This window comes from Electrophorus electricus, chromosome 8 (assembly GCF_013358815.1).
Source record: "Electrophorus electricus isolate fEleEle1 chromosome 8, fEleEle1.pri, whole genome shotgun sequence".
Taxonomy (NCBI): Eukaryota; Metazoa; Chordata; class Actinopteri; order Gymnotiformes; family Gymnotidae; genus Electrophorus; species Electrophorus electricus.
The window spans coordinates 19,295,812-19,318,451 of NC_049542.1; the positions used below are offsets into that span (position 1 = coordinate 19,295,812).

The 22,640-nt window shown below is 39.0% G+C and overlaps 3 protein-coding genes across 4 annotated transcripts in view; all 3 read right to left on the reverse strand.

Annotated features, from left to right (window-relative positions):
- Nucleotides 1–47: 47 nt before the first annotated feature.
- hepacam2 (HEPACAM family member 2) lies at nucleotides 48–10,763 on the reverse strand. Of its 2 annotated transcripts, XM_035528881.1 has the most exons (10): nucleotides 10,745–10,763; nucleotides 9,192–10,470; nucleotides 6,033–6,380; nucleotides 5,375–5,659; nucleotides 4,608–4,904; nucleotides 3,465–3,587; nucleotides 3,203–3,224; nucleotides 3,073–3,107; nucleotides 1,823–1,896; nucleotides 48–1,729 (listed from the first exon to the last, which is right to left on the reverse strand). In XM_035528881.1, the coding sequence occupies exons 2-10, from the start codon at nucleotides 9,247–9,249 to the stop codon at nucleotides 1,619–1,621; spliced, it is 1,353 nt and encodes a 450-aa protein (XP_035384774.1). In that variant the 5' UTR covers nucleotides 9,250–10,470; nucleotides 10,745–10,763; the 3' UTR covers nucleotides 48–1,618. The 2 variants fall into 2 exon arrangements, with proteins under 2 accessions (XP_035384774.1, XP_026867929.1); XM_027012128.2 differs by lacking the exon at nucleotides 10,745–10,763 and having other exon boundaries at nucleotides 9,192–10,738.
- Nucleotides 10,384–14,705, reverse strand: fam133b (family with sequence similarity 133 member B). The gene is made up of 11 exons (XM_027012120.2): nucleotides 14,568–14,705; nucleotides 13,343–13,440; nucleotides 12,468–12,546; nucleotides 12,194–12,301; nucleotides 12,000–12,032; nucleotides 11,696–11,770; nucleotides 11,453–11,551; nucleotides 11,135–11,188; nucleotides 10,937–11,017; nucleotides 10,745–10,795; nucleotides 10,384–10,470 (listed from the first exon to the last, which is right to left on the reverse strand). The coding sequence occupies exons 1-11, from the start codon at nucleotides 14,589–14,591 to the stop codon at nucleotides 10,384–10,386; spliced, it is 789 nt and encodes a 262-aa protein (XP_026867921.1). The 5' UTR covers nucleotides 14,592–14,705.
- Nucleotides 14,706–14,959: 254 nt separating this feature from the next.
- The window catches only part of cdk6 (cyclin-dependent kinase 6), a 34,101-nt gene continuing 26,420 nt past the window's right edge, over nucleotides 14,960–22,640 (reverse strand). The window contains exons 5-7 of the mRNA XM_027012100.2: nucleotides 19,871–19,921; nucleotides 19,556–19,691; nucleotides 14,960–19,406 (exon numbers count right to left, since the gene is read on the reverse strand). Coding sequence (XP_026867901.1) covers nucleotides 19,257–19,406; nucleotides 19,556–19,691; nucleotides 19,871–19,921 — 337 coding nt within the window. The 3' untranslated portion in view covers nucleotides 14,960–19,256. The remainder of the gene's footprint in view (nucleotides 19,407–19,555; nucleotides 19,692–19,870; nucleotides 19,922–22,640) is intronic.

Here is a 22,640-nt window from a genome sequence, read left to right on the forward strand (position 1 = left end):
GATTTTACATGTTTTACAGATTGTAGAGTTCTGCAGCATAACAGAAACTCAGGGCCAACAGTTTCTACATGACCTATAATTCACATTTGATCCAGAATATATTGATATATTCCATTAGCAATGACATACACTTACCAAATACTTTATTAGAAACAATTTAAGTGTGCTATTTATAGTTAATAACCCATTTTATGTCATGCACAATTTGGGTTAGACATCCTAGACATCATTCAACTTTCAGTTTCTGATGATGAGGACGTAGTTTGTTGGCTTTGTTTTGATTTGGATGGTAGACCACTCTCAGCCCAGCGCTGCTGTGTCTGAGTTTGTACCTGCACATCCAGGCCATCACCAGTTATAATGTTTGCTGATGATCACTTATCACCAAAATAAACCAAAGGCAGGAAGGCTGATACACTGCATGGTGACAGATGGTCGCCAGTCTTTAACTGTACACTTACAAAATATACCCGTAAGTCTACTTACACACTTCTGAAGTTGCCAGCCATTCTAGGTATGAGGTCATCATTTTTAATAAAGTAGCCACTATGTGTAGAGATTAGCAATGTCTTAAACACACACACACCCACACAAATGTCACAGTTCAAGGAACAGTGAGCCCAGCTGGAGGCCAATACCATGCTCTAAACATTGTCACTTGCCTTTTCCAAACTGCTGACACAACATTTTTGATCATAACTAAACCAAGGTAAATCCATATAGTCTAATCACTGAAAATCAATTGCAATTTATATAAATCTTTATTTTCAAATTATACAGCATTTTCATAAACTGAATAACTGCATCATAGCCTTATAATAGAAGTTCATCTGTGTCTCGACTGCGGCAATGCAATACAAAGAACAATCTGATTTGTATGGCATGGAACACCACAGGATACAATGTCATTGCAGTGTATAAAAATGCAGTATTAGAAATAAAAATGCATACTATTTACATTCATATTTCATGCAAAGCAATGGACTAAGGGTTAGGCTATATATCTGTATGATTTCATAAATACTCTTGGGTTAGTTAGGTCAACTTTAATAAAATAGTTATTTCCCTAATTATTATCACTGTCTCCTTTGTTGTCCATTTTATGCAAAGCTCAGCTGTGGATGGTGATAAATTATGGGACACAACATTTCTTTTGATAAGGGCTGGGTTGAAATACATTGAGCCTGTCTTTTAAGTTGGAAACATGTAGGTCTAAAAATATAATAAATACATGTATTATACATAAACATTTTTGTCATTATAATTTTTTTTAGACATTCATTAATGCCATTAAAATGTAATGTGTTCCAAGCTTGTAAAGCCTTTGACGAAGAATAACAAACAAAAACGTATATACAGAACAATAAGGATCCCTGTACAATAAATAAATATCAACATTTTGCATCAGCTTAATTAATAATAATTAAGATTATCTTTATATGAAGGTTTTTCACTCAGTGTTTCTTTAAAAATAGTAAAGAACAATCAAATTCAAGTTACTGTAGGAAGAAACAAACTATTGGCATAGACCTGCAATGGCTGAAGAAAATCTTGTGACTTTATAACCATCTGCAGGAACATGGCTATTCTGTTCTTTACCAAATGCATACTGAAACCATCACTTCAGCAAACTCAGTGTTGGCGTTTCAGGAACATGTCTGATGACATCATAGATGGTGGTATGCAAATCTCTGACTGAATCCAGCCGTGCCAGAGACCTGCTCGATGCCTGTGGAGCATGAAGAGAGCACATTAGATGCTCATGTGGAAAAACAACTTGTGGCAAATACACTGGGGGCTGTCTTTTGAAGAGTTGACTCACCTGGGCAGATTCCATTTTGCCAGGTATGGTAACAAACTCATAGATTCCAAAGTCTTCAGTAGCATCCTCATGGCCTAGCAGTACAGAACAATGCTTAACTGATGGCCTAAATGTATGACGGCCTGAGAGACATTAGCCCGTGGACCAGTTAAATGATAACAGCTCACTTGTGTAAAATGCAGAACCAAGACTACTAGGAAAAAAGGTCAGCTCCTTTAGTAATGTTACACCGGCTACTTTTTTCATGTAGAATTCATTTCAAAGTTTCTTTTAACAGTTTCAACTGTTCTTAATAGGTTAGCCCTAGAATTCACACAGAATATGTTTCAGCTAATATTTTAAAATAAAAATAAATCTGAAAGCACTAGATAGCTTGATGAATATTTAAATATAAATGCATAAGCTTAATGGCTAGTTTTTAAGAATCATTGTATTAAGGGTTTTCAAATATTTGGTCTGAAAAATGGTAAATGCATAATCAGTTTCAAGAGAACTCTAGGTCGAACTGAAGTCAACAGAACTTGCTTGTTCTTTTATGACACAAAATACAAGAAAAATGGTGAAGCAACCTTTTGTATATGCAACAAAATTCAAACTGTTTCCACACAAATTGTGGAATAGTTGTCTAGCACTCTCCCTTAATATAAAGAAGGATAAACAAAAAAAGTATGTACAATTTTATGGTCAGAATTTAACCATCTTTTAGTACTTTTACTAAATGTTGCTTTTATTTGCTTTAGCATTTTAGTTTCTCTTTTTAAAATACAATTCATTCTTATTATTATTATTATTATTATTATTATTATTATTATTATTACTATTACTACTCCTACTTCAGTCTTAAATTTTATAATAAAAGATATATAGATATATGTGTCCAGTTTCTATTTTAGTCACCTCTAAGGCAGCTGTTATCAGCCCAATTGTTTTTGTGTCTGTTCTTTCTCTTTCTGCATGGAAAACCAGGCTTGCTACTTCCTCCCCACATTGCAACCACTAGATTCAATCAACTAGTACCCACATTAAGGACTATAGACTTAAAATGTTAGACTAAACAGAGATCTCCAAGAAACCAAAAAAAAAACAAAAAAACATTCAGGGTATTTGGTGACTGAAGTCACACTGATATAATTATTGTAATTGTTTGGATCTGATAGGTGGTTGGTAAGTTTGACCAAAGGCTATGTACACAGCAGTGCTTGACAACACACAACAGTCACATTAGGATATGAAGCTGGCAGGGCACTTACCTGAGCGATGCAGGCCTTTTTGGTCTGGGTTAGGTCTATAGGAGAAGAGCCACAACAGATGGTAATAACTCCTCCAAAATAAAGTAAATATTCTCTAAGCAAATATTCATGAAAGGCCAATTTTTCTTACCTGCTATAAATTTTCATCAACACTGTAGAGGCAAAAATAGATACACTGAAATACGTTAATGTAAATATGATAATGTCATGATTTTTATAAAACCTAAACCTGATTGTAGCTACAGCTTCAAATGAATGCATATATTTGATTAATCACAATTCCCAGAACATTATCAAGGATTCTCAGTTGAGCATTTTTTCTATCATACAAGTATATAAACAATTAGGTGCACACAGCTAGTAACAAATCACAAAGCATTAAATGTCCACACCTCTTTTAGGATGGCAGGTCCTCCTGACAAACACAAACATGCACATTATGATGAGCATAGAGGTGATGGTAATGATCACTAAAGGAGACACTGCACTTTCTCCCTGGACATGCTTTTCTCTACCTGGGAACAGATGTCAACAAGTCAGTACACAATAACAATAAACAATACAACTGACTCCAAGATGGTGGAATGATTTCCCACTTGCTGTCCAGACAGCAGAGTCCCTTGCAGTCTTCAAACACAGACTGAAGACCCATCTATTTGCAGAATATTTAAAGGACAACTGACACTGCTCCTATATTGATTGACTAATTTAATACTTATTGTAGGGCATTGTTTATGTTGTTTAACAAACTCTAGCACTTATTGTTTATTACACTTATCATTGTTTAAGTTAGACCTTATGTATTTTATACTTCTAGGTATCAGCAGTGATCCCTGTATTTCTACAGTATTCTAGATCATTGGTATATTGGACTATAACCTATTCTGACTAGGATCTATTCAATGAGTAAATGACAAAGCACTTTTGTAAGTCGCTCTGGATAAGAGCGTCTGCTAAATACCGTAAATGTATATGTAAACATAGCAGCTTAACTGGTGGAATATCCCAAGACTGCGAGGGCTAGACTCTTTTGCACAAGATACCTTTATACTTTCCTGTCTAAATAGTTATAACCAAGTTCTAAAGTAAGGTAGAATGTTATCCTGTTGCATAGTAAAGTTTCATCCAGTGTCTTTCAGTCTGGAGAATCTCTTGCATCTATGCTTTTGGTCTATTGAGCACAAGGAAAATAATAGCATGCCCCCACTATAGTGGTATATTGTATACAAGAGAATTGAATGTAATTTGATAAGGACCAACAACCATGAAGCAGTTTTTTTTCCCCCCTCCAAGTCTATAATTTAGATTTAGATTACATTAAATGCCCCTAATTTCCATGTGTCTGAAGTTCAGAGTCAGAAGCATGGCAGTCTTTAAAACATACAGTGTGTTTATCAGATGCTGCCCACAATGCGATTAAAACTGGCCTAGCTATGAAACATCTGAATATACAAACTCAATCACTGTACACAATCGTAAAGAGCAAGTCTTGCCTCAAAGGAATTTTTGATCAGTCATCTAATTTAAACCGTTACCTCTACTAGCCGCCACCACCAGGGTGAAGTGCGTTTCATCCTGCTTCTGTGTCACATTGTTGAATGCCCGGCACAGGAACTTTGTAGGCTGGGCCAACTTGTGTGAAGGCACCTCGAAGCGTGGGCCTGTCATGAGCACCTCTGTGCTATTGTTGGTCCTGGAGATCCAAACACAGGTGTTGGGCGGGTTTGAGTCCGCCAGGCAATCAAAAAAGACCAGCTCCCCTGGATCCACAGTGAACACTTCTCCAATTTTCTGACCCTGGTTCGAGTTCACTTCCAGATTGTAAGGACCATCTGTGCGTGTGTGTGTGTGTGTGAGAGAAAGAGAGAGAGAGCGGAAAAAAAAATGTCTCACATTAATTTAGATTTTGTAATTTGTTTAATTTACAGGTGGTGTCTTTGAAGCAATTTAAGTAACAGTACAGGCCTATTTTAATTTTAACGAGAATGTCTGTTGACAATGTGTATCTGTGTGTGTAATTTATGGTAGTATCATGTTACTCTTAGTCCACATACAGCTAAAACCTTTAAACAGCATAAAGTGTTTCCCAGTATATAGTGGTGTTATCAACAGGACTTTTTTCACATGTAAATATTAGCTGGTTCTGAATTACTAGGAGGAATTTACTAGTCTACAAAAAACACAATTTAAGAGACAAGATTTGACTGGTGGAGCTACATACACAAATAAGAGATATCAGGAGTCTGCTTGATTTATTACACAATGAGAGAATGAAGTGACCTGAGCAAAGATAAGCACTCACAGAACACACTGAGGTCCATGGCTCTGCTATGTGAGAGACTGATGGGGTTTTTGACCACACAGCTGTACCTCCCCATGTCCTCCTTTTTGACTGGATGGATGAGCAGTGTACTGTTGTTCTGCAAGAAAAGATGACGCTCGCTCGGCCTGACTGGCTGGCCATTTTTTAACCACTGGTATTTAGCCTTAGATCCATCCTCCACAGTGCACGTTAGAGTGACGTTGTCATTGTCTTCCACAAGCGGGGCCTCTGAGCTCTTCTCAATAATAGGGGTGGAGAGAGGCACTAGAGGCACACACAATGAAAGATTCTAAATCTAAAGGAATATGACATTACATTTATGGCATTTTTGCTGATGCTTTTATGCAAAGCAACTTACAATTATGACTGAGTACAACTTGAGCAATTGAGGGTTAAGGGTCTTGCTCAGGGACCCAACAATGGCAAATTGGTAGTGGGGCTTGAACCAGCAACCTTCCGATTACGAGTCAAGTACCTTAACCACTATGTGAACATTTATTCAAACGCTGTCATTTTAAAGGGCTTTGCAGACACTGCTATAAACAATGCCAGTGCTAAAGTTCCAGTGCCCCATCAGGACAGCTAGAACTGACCGCTGAAGAACTGAAACCACCCCAGCACTGATAGTAATTCTCACCGTTTACTGTAATGCTGATGGTCTTGGTAACTGTCACAGATTTGTTCTGGCCAGGGAAAAAGATGTTGATGCTTAGCTGGTAGTCCCCTTCAGCTGACTCGTCCAAGCGTTTAAAGGACAGGGAGATGTTCGGAAGGCTGAGGACTAGAGTATCCTTCAATAGCAGGTTAGGGATGGATCTGTTGTTGTCGAAGGTGACCAGGTGAGTTAGTCTAGGGCTGGTCTGGTACCAGGTGCCCTGGAACTGGACACCAGTCACCCCAAAATCAATCTCTACTGGTAGATGGAGTGGTTCGCCTTTTGTCCCATGAACGATGGGTTTCACTCTAATCAGTTCTGTGTTGGTGCCTTTGAGACAGAAAAAAAATGGAAAGTCCTAATGTCACATTCAGAATGGGTCAAGAATGGTAGTCAGGCAGTCTGTATTTTGCATGTGTGACTGTCAACTTAAGCCAAGATTTACATTTACGGTATTTAGCAGACGCTCTTATCCAGAGCGACTTACAAAAGTGCTTTGTCATTTACTCATAGAATATATCCAAGTACAGTACAGTAGAATTTAAACATACCAATGAACAAGAATACAGGGATGAATGCTGATGCCTAGAAGTGCAAAATACATATGGTCTATCTTAAACAATGAGAAGTGCTATAAACAATAAGTGCTAGAGTTTGTTAAACAACATAAACAATGCCCTACAATAAGTACTAAATTAGTCAGTCAATATGGGAGCAGTGTCAGCTGTCCTTTAAATATTATGCAAATAGATGGGTCTTTAGTCTGCGTTTGAAGAATGCAAGGGACTCTGCTGTCCGGACAGCAAGTGGGAAAGCAAGGTATTTCAAGCCAAGCCGTACTTGAGGTTTAAAGTACTCGAGGTACGGATTGGGCTTTGACCGTTGACCTCATGTATGAAGGGGCTGGTCCATTTTTGGCTTTGTAGGCAAGCATCAAGGTTTTAGATCTGATGCGTGCAGCTACTGGGAGCCAATGAAGGGAGCGCAGCAGCAGAGTAACGTGTGAACTTTGGAAGATTGAAGACCAGTCGTGCTGCTGCATTCTGGACAAGTTGTAGAGGTTTGATGGCTCTTAGAGGAAGACCAGCAAGTAGCGAGTTGCAGTAGTCTAGCTTTGAGATCACAAGAGACTACACAAGCACCTGGGTAGCTTCCTGCGAGAGAAAGGGTCAAATCCTTCATATAGTACAAAGGAGGAATCTGCAAGACCAGGTTAGATTAGAAACATGAGTTGAGAACGACAACTGGTTGTCCAAAGTTACACCCAGGCTACGGGCAGCTTTGGATGTTTCTCAAAAGAAACAGTGAGGTCAAGATGATTTATTCTTTACAGCATGGACACTCCTGCAGGATGCAATATTTCAGATTGAATACACCATTGTTTTTATTTTGTCACTTAAAACATTTCATATAAAAACGATTTTTATATGAAAAAAGTTCACAACTGTTTCCTGACAAGACCTTAAAACCAAAGACAAACTTCACTTTACTGTATCTGTCCACACGTTAAAATCCATGTTTTATACATTCTTCCGTTTAATCACTTGTGAAGTCATCTGTAATTCACTTAACCTGTCCTGTAAATGCTAAGTGCAAATATTGACAAGCAATGCAAAATGATCATAGTCCAACACAAAATCCTTTTTAATCGTTCAAACTGGTCATTGAGCAAACACTAACGCTGCATAAAGAAACTGTAAAGTTGCTCTAGCACAGAGGAGTGACCAGCTCCTCATCATCTGAACATACATGTCAGAGAAAAAGCAGCGGGAAAGCAATTTTCCATTGTAAAGTGAACCTAATGATATTGCTTCATCCTCACGAGGAACAAGTCACAGCGCATGGCACATTTTGTCTAGTGCTCTGAGGAACACACTGGTGACAGTCATGGGGAAAGTATAAAAAGCAGCAGTTCAGTTAGCCATGTAAAACTGACAGCTGTTGGCCTGTATTATGTTGCTAGGAAAGGCTGTGTGGCAGCAGGCAGGTAGGTAGTGAATAGCTGTGCACACACACACGCGCATACACACAAACAGAGCCCTTCCCGGACCCAGCTAGCTCCGCTCCCTGCCTCCCTGCACTGCTGTATTAGCTCTGCTGACAGGCAGTGTTGCTCATGTTGTGTCCTAAATAATAAATAAGGACACCCCTATGGCAGGCGACAAGCTGACAGGTGAGGCATCCTGGAAGTCTGAAGTGTGCCACTGTTTACTGCACACTGACCTAATCAGCCCTGTCCAACATTGTGGAGTGTGCTTGGCCCTCTCTGCTCCTGTTGTCTCCAAACAAACCACAGATTGTTTTGGTGATAGCAGTGGTGGCTAGGAGATCAACAAGACAATGGTCATGAAGTAAAAGCACCATTTAAACACTTAAACATTTAAATCTCCCAACAAAACCACTCACTAGATGATTTTCACTATGGCAATGCAGATCTTTAGTTACGTTAAACTCCATTTAGAACTACAGTACATGGCACTTTGGAAAACTGCAAATACAGCAAAAGCCCGTCTGTGAAATAAGCCACTGAGTCAGCCTTGTGTTGATTTGGAGCAGCATGTGATAGCTCATAAGATATGGAAACTTGAAGTTGTCAAGTTATCAGAACACTGTCTAAGTGAGAAATTTATGAATATTTAGTGTGGGGGAGTGGTATATCACAAACATAATTCTTCATTGTGTGAAAGCTACTTTTCAGAGGTATACATGCTATAATTATGGGATAATGGAAAGTACTGTTCTTTAAAGTTACAAATAAAAAAAATTAAAAACAATTTGGTAAGTACACAAGAATAATTTGAATTTCTGGGCTGAAATAATTAAATTCAACAATCAAAACAAATGTCAAAAGCCAGATTAATACTCAATTAAAACCTGAAAACGACAAAAGTGACCTTAGACAATTCGCATGGCAGGCCTTAATTTGCATAAACATTTTCCCATAAACACCGAGACCCTTATGTACAGTGAGACAGACACAACCAATACTGTACTAATGAACTTCAGCATTTTCATTATGGAAAATAGCACTTTCTCTAATTATGATCCATTAATAATAACATATTTGGTAATAAGCCTTATTCATCACATGGTGTGTGATGGTGTCACATTGCTGTTGCCACAGTTATGAAAATATCTTACCTGAGATGAGAACCATGGCACAGAGGAGCAGAGACACAGCGGCTCTAACAGATTCCATTCTGCTTGCTCTGTTCCAGGAGCTCTAGGACTTATGAAAAGAAGAGGAAACTGGTGACAGCATTTGCCAGGGAAATGAGAGGAGCGTCAGGCCCCTCCCACAGGACAGCAGGATGACAGCATACACCTGGCAGAGGCTCAGAAACCCTGCCACCTCAAGGGCCAGCTACAGCTCCAAAAGAAAGACCATCAGAACTGTATGCCACTCAGGAAAGAGATTTTGGATCACAGAGAAAAATACACCCATTTGTAAAGAATTCGGAGTCAACACCGACAAAGCCAGTGGGTAGAAAATAGTGCAAACATCTAAGCCTAAGCCAACCGTAGACATGCACTCACAAGGTACACAAGGATATGCAAACTTTCACCTGCACCCACAGTTCTCAAGAACAGAGAAAAACTCTGAAAGAACCACCGCTTAACCTGAGATCCATATCATTTCAAACACCATATAGATTTACTCCAATTGAACTCCAAGTAGCAGATCTATTAGTTTTAATTAACTAGCAATTAGACATGTGCATGCATACAGTGGGATGTCTTGTGATACTGGTGAATGGTGGAATTATAGGAATAGGTTAGGCAGTAAAGACATCAATTCATCTAGAACAGATTCTTCTAAAGTTTTAATCTAGCTCTCTCCTCTTGACAATTTCAGTACCACAATGTCATAGCAGTACCTGTTAAAAAATATATGAGGAACTGTAAAAAGATGACTAAATTATTAATGAAAAAGGTTCAATAGCCCTATAAGTATATATCAGTCTCTTGGTGAGTTTAAAATAAGGTTATGCAATTACATGAAACACAATAACATATGACCAAATGTATACATGGGCTTTATTTGCACACAGAATATTCTGCTTAAAAACTCACAAACAAAAACAAAAAAAAAGTAACAAAAAATTGAGGGGGTGGGGGGTGTGGGTGGGGAACCAAAGCCCTCACATCCTTTATCGAACACCATTCATCTTTATACCCAGCCAATCGTCCAATCATCCTACGTAAGCAGGATGAAACACTCCCAACGACAGCGAGCTCTCAGAGTCCCTCTGGCAGATGTCTGTTGGATTTTCTGACAAGGGCTCCAAATATACTCAGTCTTCTAGTTACCCTTCATACTGTATGCCACATTCTAATCTAACTCTGATCCAGACGTCCTTTTCTTCTTCTTTTTGCTGTGCTTCTTATGCCTCTTCTTTTTCTTTTTCTTTGATTTGTCCTGGAAAAGGAACAGTTCCCAGAGCGAGGCATGGCAGTAAGGGTACAGAGTAAGTTACAGGACTTGGCTACAAGTGGCAGGCTCCATTACTACCTGGTACAATCATTCGAATGAATTGTATGGGTACAATTTTCAGGTAGAACTGAGTAAAGATGGTCAACTACAATTTTCAGGTAGAAAATTGTAGTTGACCACTTTTACTCAGTTAGTAGTGTGGAAAAACATGGAATTGTGTTTGCACATATTCTTTCCTATAATGAAACCATAAACTTACTGTGGACCTCTCCTTCTCTTCACCAGTGTTTTTTTTCTTTTTGGATTCAACCTTTTACAAGGAGAAAACGTTCATTGATTAGTGCCTAGGTGTTCGAAATGTATAAAACACACAAAATATACAAAGCATTAAACCAAAGCCAGGCTCATGTCATCAAACACATGAAAGAAAGCAGTAGTGAAATGTGCTTACATCACCATCTAATTCGACCTGGTCTGAAGACTCAGAAGGGCTTTTCTCAGACTTCTTTTTCTTCTGACTGTCTTTTCCATCCTTAGAAGAGAATGTGATCACAGAATGAAGCATGTATTTGTAGATTTGTAAATATGAATCAGCAAGAACGAGGAAAACTACACAGTAGTTTTTGCCTAAGCAGGTAGTTGATATCACCTTATCCTTCTCTCCCTCTTCCTTTATTTTCTTCATCTTCTTCTTGGATGATTCCTGGAATTAATTGCATGCTAAATCAATCCCAGTTCAAAATATTAGCATCTGTTTGGAGTGCTATTAAATTCAGCAACAGCCTTGACTGCTGTAAAATTTAGTAATCAGTATTTTTTTCCACAAAGTGAACACAATAAGAGGACAAAGTTACAGACTACTTCAACACTACAAAACGTGTTAGTGATTAGGAATTATGTAATTGAAGGCAAATGTAAACTTGAGTTGACTTTAGGTCTTATTCAGAAGGAGCAGTAAATGCATTACTTTGCTGTCTGCTTCCGACTCGGCGGCAGAATCTTCGGATGTTCTCCGTGCTGAGGAACGCTTTCTTTTCCGCTTCTTTCTCATACTCTTCCTTTCACCCTGACATCAGCAGCAACACAAAACACGCCACCAAATTCAACTATGGGTTCCTCTTCATGGTCTCTTATAACCATGAGCTCTTTACAGCTAAAAATACATGCGCATGAACCCGAAAGTAAGAACTGCACATCACATATTCCATACCTCATCTTCAGATTCGGATGATGAACTGCTGGAGGAATCAGAACTCGATGAGGAGGAGGAAGAAGACGAAGAATGCTTGACCACACACAACAAAAGCAGAGCTCATTAGATATCAGGGAAAAAAAAGGTGAAGAATGAAAGAAAATAGAGTGCCAAAGGCATTGGAGAAGAATTCCTTCTTTCAATTGGGTACATTATTTGCAATGCAGATCTCACAGCTGAAGAGAGCAAAACTAACCCACACTCTTAGGAGCAGTATGTGAGCCTAGCATACAAGATGTGAGAAATGGAGAGCTCTTCTCACCCTACTCAATTTTTTCTTTTCCTTCTTCTTTTTCTGCAAAAGACAGAGAGCTCAGTTAGCACTACAATACTGCCACAGGCCCTACCATACAGCAAGTTATTAGTGCTGTTATGATTTTTTTCTTTGTGAGATGTTACCTCTTTCTTGTCTTTCTCCTTTTCTCTCTCTTTCTTCTCCTTTTCTTTTTCCTTCTCTTTTTCTCTCTCTTTCTTCTCCTTCTTCTCCTTATCTTTCTCTTTTTCCTTCTTTTCAGTTCCACCAAGTAACTTCTCTCTGTTTTTTTCCAATTCCTTCCTCCATCGCTGTGAAGTAAAAATTCAAGTTCAACCTTAAAGCCAAGTAGCCTATGCAATAAATAAGCAAAGGGAACAGTTTGAAAGGACCTTCAACAAATTTAACAAATAATATTAATAGCCTACAGAGTATAATAGTAATAGTAAACTACTTGCACAATCCGTGCAAACGTACCTCATTCATTTTCTCCTCAAAGTCAGCCAAGGCTCTTGAGCCTTTCTTCTTCTTCTCCAGCTGCTCCTTCACCTCCTCCCTACAGTGGTATGATGGGAGAGCAGTGTTACAAGCACACTGTCAGCAGTGTCAACACATGACACTGATGGAACTTAACTGGACTTGGTGGCACTGGCTATAATTTCCAAGCATCGTATTTCTTTAACATTTTACTTATGGAATGTAAAGCCACCATATCATAACTGCCTTGTTCATAAGAGAATTTTTTCACATTCAGCAGAAATTTGCACATATTAGAGCCTTCTATTACATGACAAACCAGCTTTCAGACTATTACTATAATGATCTGAACATTTCAAACCTAAAAGAGTGAAAAACATTAAAAGAATTTTGATACACAAAACCAGATGCTTAATATACTACACATTGTGTTTCACATAACCAGTTTTGCACCCATTTCTGACTGTATATTTCTACAAAATGTCGTGTTTTATTTGGCTGCATTACAATACATTTCATTGGTAAACATACATAGTTCAACATTTAGCCTCCAAGTCTATCAAAACCATAATTATATTCTTAAAGTATTATGTAAACGATGTTAAGTAATGCCACCCTTTGTGCTGCCATCATACCATACTAGGCCGAAAGCTGGATCATTACTTATGCAACCTCCATTTAGACCCTTTCAATAGGTTTCTCATCTCCTTCCAGTGAAATCTTCTATTTTGGAGGCAAGAGCCTATGTTAGCCTGTGTTCCAGTGACATTACAATCATTATCACATTTTAGTGTTATTATAGATAGCGATAAATATCTTGAACAACCCTTGCACATGTTTCAGCATTTACTTCCTCTTGAGCCAAGATTTTATACCATGTTGGTCGAGGCCTGCTGAGATAATCCTGTATGGTTGGACCTGTGACGGGTGCAGGTCCTCTGGCTCTGGCTGCAGCAATTGGATTCAAGTATGGCTGTAACGCAGCACATTCGATAACATCAGTAACATCAGTTTAAGAACACACATCTAAGAAACAAAATAGACTACAAAACTTTCAGCGGACTATAACACCCACGATATGACAAATTTTGGTGATGGCCAGCAGTAGCGCAATCATGAAATATAATTAGAGGGCGCAAGTTAAAGGATCTGCGAGATGTTTCTATCAGTTATCAGCAATGTTTAAACTACGTACAGTTTGAAGCTAGGTTAGCTAACCACATTTGAACACCAAAACGCTTTGTCATAGGCCTCAAGCAGCACTGACCAGGAACATTTAGGTTAGCTAGCGATCTGTGTAGCTATCTGTGTGAAATTGCTACCGATGCTCGGTCAGAATTCACCGTTTGTGATACGCTACTGAGCATAATCACTAAATCGAATGTGAGCTTTAACGTTTTTCACATAGCATATACCAAAAATAATCATTTAGACAGATACACGACAACACTTGCACCCATAATAGCTATTTAGCTAGCTAGCTAAGCTATGACAAACTTCCAGTCAAGCAGTGTCTAGATAACACAAGTTTGAGGCTACCAGGGGGATGTGGTAAGCTTCCTCACCTTTTGATATTAAGTTAAGCTAGCGGTAGTTAACCTATTCTTCAGGTATAGAACTACAGCCAGCTAGTCAGTCGAAAGAAAATGTTTTGATCAACAAAACAACGGGGCAGGTGGTCAACACTGAAAAAAATAGGTTAGTTAGCTAGTGACCGCATCTGCAGAGAGATGAGCTAAGATATGTGTAGGAATACGTTTTTCAAGATGGCTAGTTTGCGATTATGTCAGCGTTGCGTAGCTAGTTTGCTAACGTCGATAAACTTAAAGAGTGCTTTTCAGTTCAAAGCGCATCAAGAAAAGTGAAAACACTGTTTCTCGGTAATTATTCCTGCCTGCGTATGTTGTATAGCTAGGTTAAATACATCACACAGCATACACAGGGTCTGAAATTCTCATCAAAACAAAATACAAGCGAGCTAGCTAACGTTACCTAGGCCTCACACTAGTTTCTCCTCCAGATGAGCTGGGGTTTATCCTCTATACTTGCTCCAGTTCCAGAATATAAACTCTAATATATTTGACGACGTTTTTAACTTACCACTCTATTATCCCGCTTCCCCATTATGGAAAAAAAACCATTTAACCTGCAAATCAAAAGTTAGACTCTAGCTAACTAACTAGCTAGCTACATGTGTAAGCGCCATCCCATCTATCAAATTGGAAAATTCTGCCACCTAGCGGAGAGTGAACGCCATTCACGAAAACCCTCAGCGGACCACACAAAGTCACAGGCAAAAATGGGGCTACTTTTGTAATGGTCACACGGACGTGTTTAATCCATTACTGACTTATTTTGATTTTGATTTTGTCGATAGCTACTCAAAATATGTTGCAATAACACACAATTATTTGAAATTACACAAAAGGTTAAACAAAATAATTGTATATACTAAAATATTTATTCAAATAAAAAAAGAGTCAAACAGTATGCAACACATAGCACAAGCAGCTTTATTTATATAATGGCATTAAATTGGAACTCTATGGGCCTTTTTCTTTTTTCATAAATTTGAGCCAAGCCTATGTAAATTTTAGCAGCAAACCAGTTTAAAGGAAAAAACCAACAACAATAATAATTAAAAAAAAACCTATCCACACTTTGCTCACCTTTTTAGCCTTAAAAATGCTGGTACTTTGACCAGTGTTGATACTCTCTAATTTGGTTCATGTAAAACTTGGAAACATTCTGCAATCAAAGCTTTAAACTGAGCATGATCAAAAATGGGATAAAGCAATAAAGCATTTTGTTCTGAAAAATGGTATAGTGTACAAATAAAAGCACAGACCGTACCAAGTCTAAAACCACTGAAATTAGCTTGATATTTTATGCTGTATACAGTTATAGAATTGGTCTTCAGTGGTGCTGATAATGGTAAGATACTGCCATTTGAATTTGTCATTTGATTGTAGCTTATAGCTAATTAATTAAATGATTTTTATATCTGTTATATTTATCATACTAGTTGTTTTACCAATCCGTTACATGCCTTCCTTGCTCAAAAACATAAAAGTGGAAAGTAATTGCTTATTAGAAAAGAAAATACTTTTAGGTCACCATATCATATAACTGAACAAGAATATGAAGTTATGAAAAAAGAATGCAGATTATGCTATGCTTGTGTCATGAACCCCTATTTTAAATAACAGTTCAGCATTTGGTAAGTGCCAACCACATTCTGAAATAAATTCTGAAAGAACAGACAAAATCCAGAACAAATATTCTAAAACCTAATAAAGAAATGAGGAGCTGACCAAAACTAACTTCTGTATGCTTAAAAGACTGCTATCTAGGGGGGAAAAAAACAATAAAATACACCAGTAAATAAGAGAATGATCAATTAATTAAATCCATAGAACAGAACAACAAATTATTATTAATGCATAAACAGCCTGTAACATTCTGGTTACTATGTTAACAAGTGGAAAGTCAAGGAAACAAAATGCCTAACAAAACAACTTGATGGTTTGCTTATTTTTCCAGTGAAATACAAAGAAATACATTAAAGCCCATATGTGTGGTGCACAGTAACATTTTACAAAAAAAAAAAAAAAAAGTTATCAGTGAGTCATAAAAGAATAATTACCAAATATAATCAAATCTGTATATAGTTTTGAGGCTTTAAGAAGATGTTTATTGTAACATTAGAAACTATGCACACTACTTTGTGCAGATACAAGTCTGTTCATTGGCTATATTTAATAGCAGTTTTAAATATCTAATTAAATATGTTCTCTGGTCATTAATGGAAATTTAACCTTGAAAGACACAAATTACCTTTACTGTACTTTTGATAAAAATTTTTGCCCCAAAGAAAATAACTTTTCAAGTTCAAGCAATAGTTATAGAATAGCACCATCAATACACCATCACCCAATTAGACAGGTTTGTTTCTTGTCACACAATTTGTTTTTTTAAGTATTACCATTTAAATGCCAATAAATAAAACAAAATGAATACAGTTAAAGTGGAGGCAAAGTTTAAGGAGCTTTATAAAATATGTCAATGCAAAGAACCACTACCCAGCAACATGATACAAGTTTGAAAAATAATAACTGATTAAATTTAAAAAAAAAAACCTCAGCTGATTATATTTCAATTTTTAACTAAACCAAAGGAGTATGAACAATGGGAAATATTTCAGTTTATTGTTTATATCACCCTCATGCATTTTAATGGGAAGAAAATTAAAAATATAATAACTGAAAAGCTTTTTGTGTTTCAGAGGGAAAGACATTGAGATGGGCGATTTCAAGGTGCTGTTGTTGTTGACGGAGCTATATTATGTCAACATAGAAATTTAATTATCTTATAATGTTACATTTCAGAGCTTTAACCTGCAACTCAGCTAATTCTAAGTCACCATGAAATTATTTTCAGACCATTTAAGCCTATTGAAGTTGAATACAAAAAAAAACAGAGTGAAAGCCACAATCACATATTTTACCATGAAAACATCCATATTTTCTGACATCTAATGCCCAACGAAAACTAATCAACCCACTCTTTTTTGCTGTCTGATGGAAAAGTTATGCTTTGATTACTGTTCAGTAGATAACTGTAAATCAGTCAAGCAGTACAAAAATGTAAATCCAGCCAAGAGAGAAGAAGCATTTTACCATCACACAAAAAAGTGAAGGTATGTTAGCAGTATAAAAGAGTGACGGGTTGTTTCACAACAGAAAAAAAGAGACCGATAACTACCTCCATGTTTTATTCTCATTTCAAATATGAGTCCAGAATGCCATGTTACAAACAGTGTTAAAACGGATGATGATGAATGAAATTAAATTAATTTAGAATTAATACAGTGAATAGTTTGCTGACTTAATTTAATATGCTATAACAATGATTAAGTTGATTTAGACCTGAAACATGTTGAATCTAAAACCACAATCATAAATAGTCCTGAGAGGGGAAAGTTGAAGAGAGTGAGTTGTATTTATCAGACCTCATATTCTTCACTATGCAAGGCGAAGCTCCAAACTGCATTAGTGGGTATACTTCAAGCTGTCTGGTAAATACAAACCAATGAGTCTACTGAGATCCTGAGTGTATGAACGAAGCACCAGTGCTTATCTGGATGAACCTGTGGGTTTAGGTCTGTGTTACAGTGCCTGTGTGTATCTTCTCCTCAGATTAGTCCCACCTCAGCCATGTCCTACGTTTCTAAAGCAGCATCCTTCTCTTCTTCCTTATCTCCCTCCTTTCAAACTCATCTGTAGTATGAAAGAAGAGGAGACCCATCCAGCTACTCTCTAACCAAACATCTAACAGATATAAAATTCTGAAGGAAATTATTGAGTTTTAACTATATATACAAAGTCCTGAATTCCAGCAGTCACGCAATTCTCACATTATCCTCCTCATCCTTTGCGAACGCTCTCATGACCTGACTTTTGAAATTTTAAACCTCAATCGCCATCTCTAAAACTAGGTTTTTCATACTTTACTGCACTACAGCTATATACCAAAACCACATGCTGTATACATATCCACTTACTTTGATACTGATTCATTCTAATAGCAACATGCTACCCAAGAAGGGGCATCCCTTTAATAACTACATAAATGAGTTACTATACCATTTGCCCAGTAACAGGGCCACACTGTATGACATCATACATGGGATATAGTATTCTTGAAAAAGGCCCTACACCTTCAAAAAAAAACCAAAAAAAAACCAACATTAAAAAAAACAACAATAAGTAATCAACGATCAACACTGATATTTTAAAAAAATAATTGAACAGTGTGGAAAGTAGAATGGAACATCTGATTTAGCATTAAGCCAGGGAGTGTTGTTACATATTACTAGAAGTTTAGAGGGCCAATTTACCAGACATGAATGGTAAATTTAAGTACTCTGCCAAAAAGGACTAGGCTTAGTCTGGGTCCAGAAAATCGGCCCAGAAGTGTTTGGTGTCTCTGGGGTAGAATATAGCAGTGAGCAGTGCTCCAAATGCCTTGTCAGTGGTGAGGAGAAAGATAAAAGCTTTATGCCTCCTCATCTTACATTTACAGCATTTTACGGCATCTTCTATAATGCACCAAACCAATGGGAACCAAAATGTGCACTCATTGTTGTGAAGATTCACAAAGGCCAGCCTTAGCCTGGAGGCCATGGCCACAAGGTGACAAGTAACTAAAGGAAATAATTTGGCCCATAATTCTTGGTACTTTAGTAGCATAAGGGGTTATATCTTCTTTAGTGGGGTTCTGTTCAACAGATCTACCCTGGCAGTGACAGTTCTTGTGTTTTGTAGAGTAAAAATGTGAGGCCAGGTCAGTCCCAGGCAGTGGGGCCCAAGCTTGCAGGTTTAGGGCAGTGACAGGCCAATGAGCCTTGCTTGCGTTCTGGCAGTTTATTGGCACCCTTAAGCACAGAGTGATCCCTGGCGTTGTGATGTAGCAGCCTCAATATCGCATAGCTGGCAGCAGTTTCCTCTGAGCAGAGGGACTTATTTTTGGGGAAGACAGGCAGGCAGGAAAGCAGCTTCTGACTTTTTCTGTAAATCCCCCCTGGCAGTGAGTAAGTTTACCTGCCACTGGGCCACTCTGCCTGACAGCAGACAAGGATCAACCATGAGTTGCTGTAATACTTTAAAGAGACCTAAAAGCAGCATGTGGAGTTGTGACGGAAGACAAGTTCGGAGGGTGGGGGGGCATCGTGGTTCTGGAGTCAGAGCCTTGGGCACAGCAAGTCTGTAAAAAGGGTTTGGAGGACTTTCATGCAGCTCTCTCCTCCAGGGAGGGCTTCTTGCTGGGCAAGGGTTGGGCATACAGGCTCTTGCTGCTGCTGTTCAGACTCTGGAAGTATGGGTGAGACAGCGCATCATAAGCTGATATCCTTCTGGCTGGATTGAATGACAGAAATTGCTGTGTGGATGGAAGGAAAAAAAGGAGAGAAAATGGTTAATATGCTCAAAGTTCTTCAGTAAAGACTGTGCTCAGCAACTTGATTTAGGCAGTGGATAGAATTACAAAGCTTCTTAAACTACTAAAATATTATGGTGCTGAGGACTCACAAGTAAAAGGGATTTGCCAAGATCATCCATGTCTGGCACAAGTTCTTCTATGGGCTGGGGAGGGCGAGGGGAGAAGGCACTCTGGGGCAAGCCCACCTCCTGGGGCCAGTCTTCAGCAGAAGGAACACCAACCACACTGGAATCACCACAATCATCATCATCGTTGTCATTGTCATTGTCAACCTCACTAACATTATCACTTGTTAGTGATGTCTCTTGCTCATAATAATAATGACATGGTTGCAAATCATGGGATCCTGGTTAAAAATATTCAAAGAAGCCTTTTCAGCTTTTCTTTGGTAAAACAGTACTCACTCAAAAATCTTGCCCAGCTGGTCAACATCAGAATTCCCACGGAAAAGGGGTCTTAAAGAAAGGAAGAACAAACAAGACCGGTGGTGTTGTGACTCATAACACTAGAATGCACATGCATTATGATTGATATCACACAATCATTTTGAATAAGCCTAATAACAGAGCACAGTCTGTGGACCACATCAGAGCATGCAAGCATATAAACTGCACTTGGTAGTAGCACTTCCACACTTGTAACACAGACACTTGTCTGTAAACACTTCCATCCATTTACTGTTGTGCATTTGTTAATGCTGAAATTAGTTTTCATACAAAAAATAAGTCATCATTTTCTACAGGAGAGAATAAGAGAGAGTGACTATAAAAAAGAAAAGAAGAAAGATTGATATAAAGAGGAAAAATACCCTCACTGTGTAGTGGGTCAGCCAGGTCATATAGCAGCACTGATGTAATGAGCAGCGCTACTGTAAGCACAGCAGTTTCCTGGCAGGGGCAAGAGCGAGGAGAGCCTACAAAGAGAGGCAACGAAACCAAGGGCTTCCTCAGCACATGCTGAGAGGGAGAGGCCCACATGCAGAAGACGTCTTGCCTGGGCGGCTGCGGCTTTGCGCCCCGTCTGGATGCCCGTGGGTGGGCACACCTCCCCTGGCATGCGCACAAATTCCAGCAGACACCAGTGCAAGGCCGCCGTCTCCAAACCGCATCCACCATCAGAGAAATGAGGGGTGAAGGATGGGGAGCTATTTCACTCTGGCGCCTGCTTTTGGCTGTCTATAAGCCCCCGTGTGGGGAAAAAACCATGAGCTGTGTGAACAGCTTGATTTATCTGAATGTGAGAAAGAGGCTGAGAGCAGCCTTTAGGTCTTCTGTCTTCCCTGCTCACAGACAGACAAAGCCATCCTACTGAATGAGTTACAAAATGGAGCAGAAAGAAAATTTTAACCTCTAATAAAACCAAGCTTACTCTCAGTGGCCAATTGCTTAAATGAATTAACTCTTTTAGCCATAGTCCTTAAACAGACTATTCAGTGCAAGCTTTGTGCATTGAGCATCGAGCAGGCGAAAGAATTCACCGTTTCAAGAACGACCTATACTTATACACTGTGCTGTAATAGAATGCATGTCGGCTGTACTCCATCTCACCACTAGAGGGTGCCCTACTGCAGAACAACAGGGATCAGCACAAGGCCGCACACTTTAGGCTCACACGGAACCCAAGTGACTCTCGACTGTAATGAGACAAAGAGCAGCTCAGACCACGTGCTAGCTCTCTCCTTTGACTTACCCCATCACCTCAAAAAGGCCTTTCTGACAGAGAAAATTAGGCTAAAACAGACATATGTTTCACTTTGCCCATTGGTTGTGTAGCAGGGTAAACTATGTTGTCAGCATGTCTCAGCGCCTGTCAACCATAGATATTGGCTTATTGGACAAAACCCCCTTATGTCACAGTGTGGTTCAGATGCTAAGCATTCTTTACACATGAAAACCAAAATTAAATTGTTCCTTTCTTGTTTTCAAACTGCCTGTCATTTGAGAAGTGCAACTGACACGCCATTCATCTGGCATACAGAGATCCGCAGGTTTGAAATGAGAAACCTTTAGAGACTTCACGGTCTAACTGGGCAAAATGGACAAAACCAGTTCTATTTTCTTACAGTGGGAAAAAACACCTAATGCTAGGTCATGCCAAAACAAGTATGGCTGAAATTCTCCGGAGCTGGATTCTCTCTTGCCCTAGGGTTACTTGTTAGTCTGAATGAAGTAGGGGCTTTTTGCACAAGGCTGATATTATGCTGCATGCAGGCTTCCTGAGGGAGTGGGCACAGCCAGTGCACCAGGCCAGCACATGCAGCTGAGTCACTCCAAGTGCCAGTTCCTCCATCCACATTCCACCCTGATAGCCTCTGGAATGCCTCAGCGTGTGTGCACGTGTGTGTGTGTGTGTGTGTGTGTGTGTGTGTGTGTGTGTGTGTGTGTGTGTGTGTGTGTGTGTGTGTGTGTGTGTGTGTGTGTGTGAGTGTGTGTTTATGTATGCCGGAGAGGAACAGAAAGAGAAAGGGAGACAGAGACATAGAGAGAGAACACACTCCCTATATGTATACATATGCATATGTGTATTGTGAGAAAGTAAACAAAGATGTGAATGTCGTCTTAAGTGGGCTATGCTAATGTGACATGTATGACCTTTGGACTGTTGAAATGTCAACAGCACTTGCAATGTCATTCATAAAACACAGTGACTAATGTTTCCGCCATCTGAGATATGCAAATACAGACTTGCACGAAACTTCAGAATTCCTAGTGAGCCTTAATGGTGTGTTCCAGTGCACTCCCTGCAGCATTCCACAGAACTAACTCCACTAAGGTGACATGTGCTGCTTAAACATTGAAGAAAACTAAAACCGCAGGAAAAGGCAACACAATACCCAATAACCTGTGGTCAGCACAAGCACCCCCACCGTGCGCAGGTGGTATGTGTCTTCCTTCCACTACTCCATCATTCTTGTGGTGCCATGCACTTCTCACAGATCCCAATGGAAGCCTCGGAAAGACTGTTCCCAGGTGCCCTTTAATCTGCAACAGGTGGCCTTTTAAAGTATACTCTTAATCATCTCCAGGAGAGAGAGAAAAGGAGGTGCACTGTTAGCAGGGATGGAAGCACCTCCCTTCCGCCCTAGGCACTCCTGGAGCAGAGCCAGCAGCTAAGCACAGTGGCTCTCTACACTCTACAGGCCATTGTGTCAAAGGGAAAAAGGCTTGCTACAGC

Coding starts and splice junctions, on each gene's coding strand:
- fam133b (XM_027012120.2), bottom strand. CDS start 14,591: ATGGGGAAGCGGGATAATAGAGTG. Junction 12,547..13,342: donor AGCAGGCCTCGACCAACATG/GTATAAAATCTT, acceptor ATACCACTGTAG/GGAGGAGGTGAAGGAGCAGC. Junction 10,796..10,936: donor AGGTCGAATTAGATGGTGAT/GTAAGCACATTT, acceptor TCCTTGTAAAAG/GTTGAATCCAAAAAGAAAAA.
- hepacam2 (XM_035528881.1), bottom strand. CDS start 9,249: ATGGAATCTGTTAGAGCCGCTGTGTCTCTGCTCCTCTGTGCCATGGTT. Junction 3,588..4,607: donor GGTGGTGGCGGCTAGTAGAG/GTAACGGTTTAA, acceptor ATCTGTTCCCAG/GTAGAGAAAAGCATGTCCAG. Junction 3,108..3,202: donor TTGATGAAAATTTATAGCAG/GTAAGAAAAATT, acceptor CTTCTCCTATAG/ACCTAACCCAGACCAAAAAG.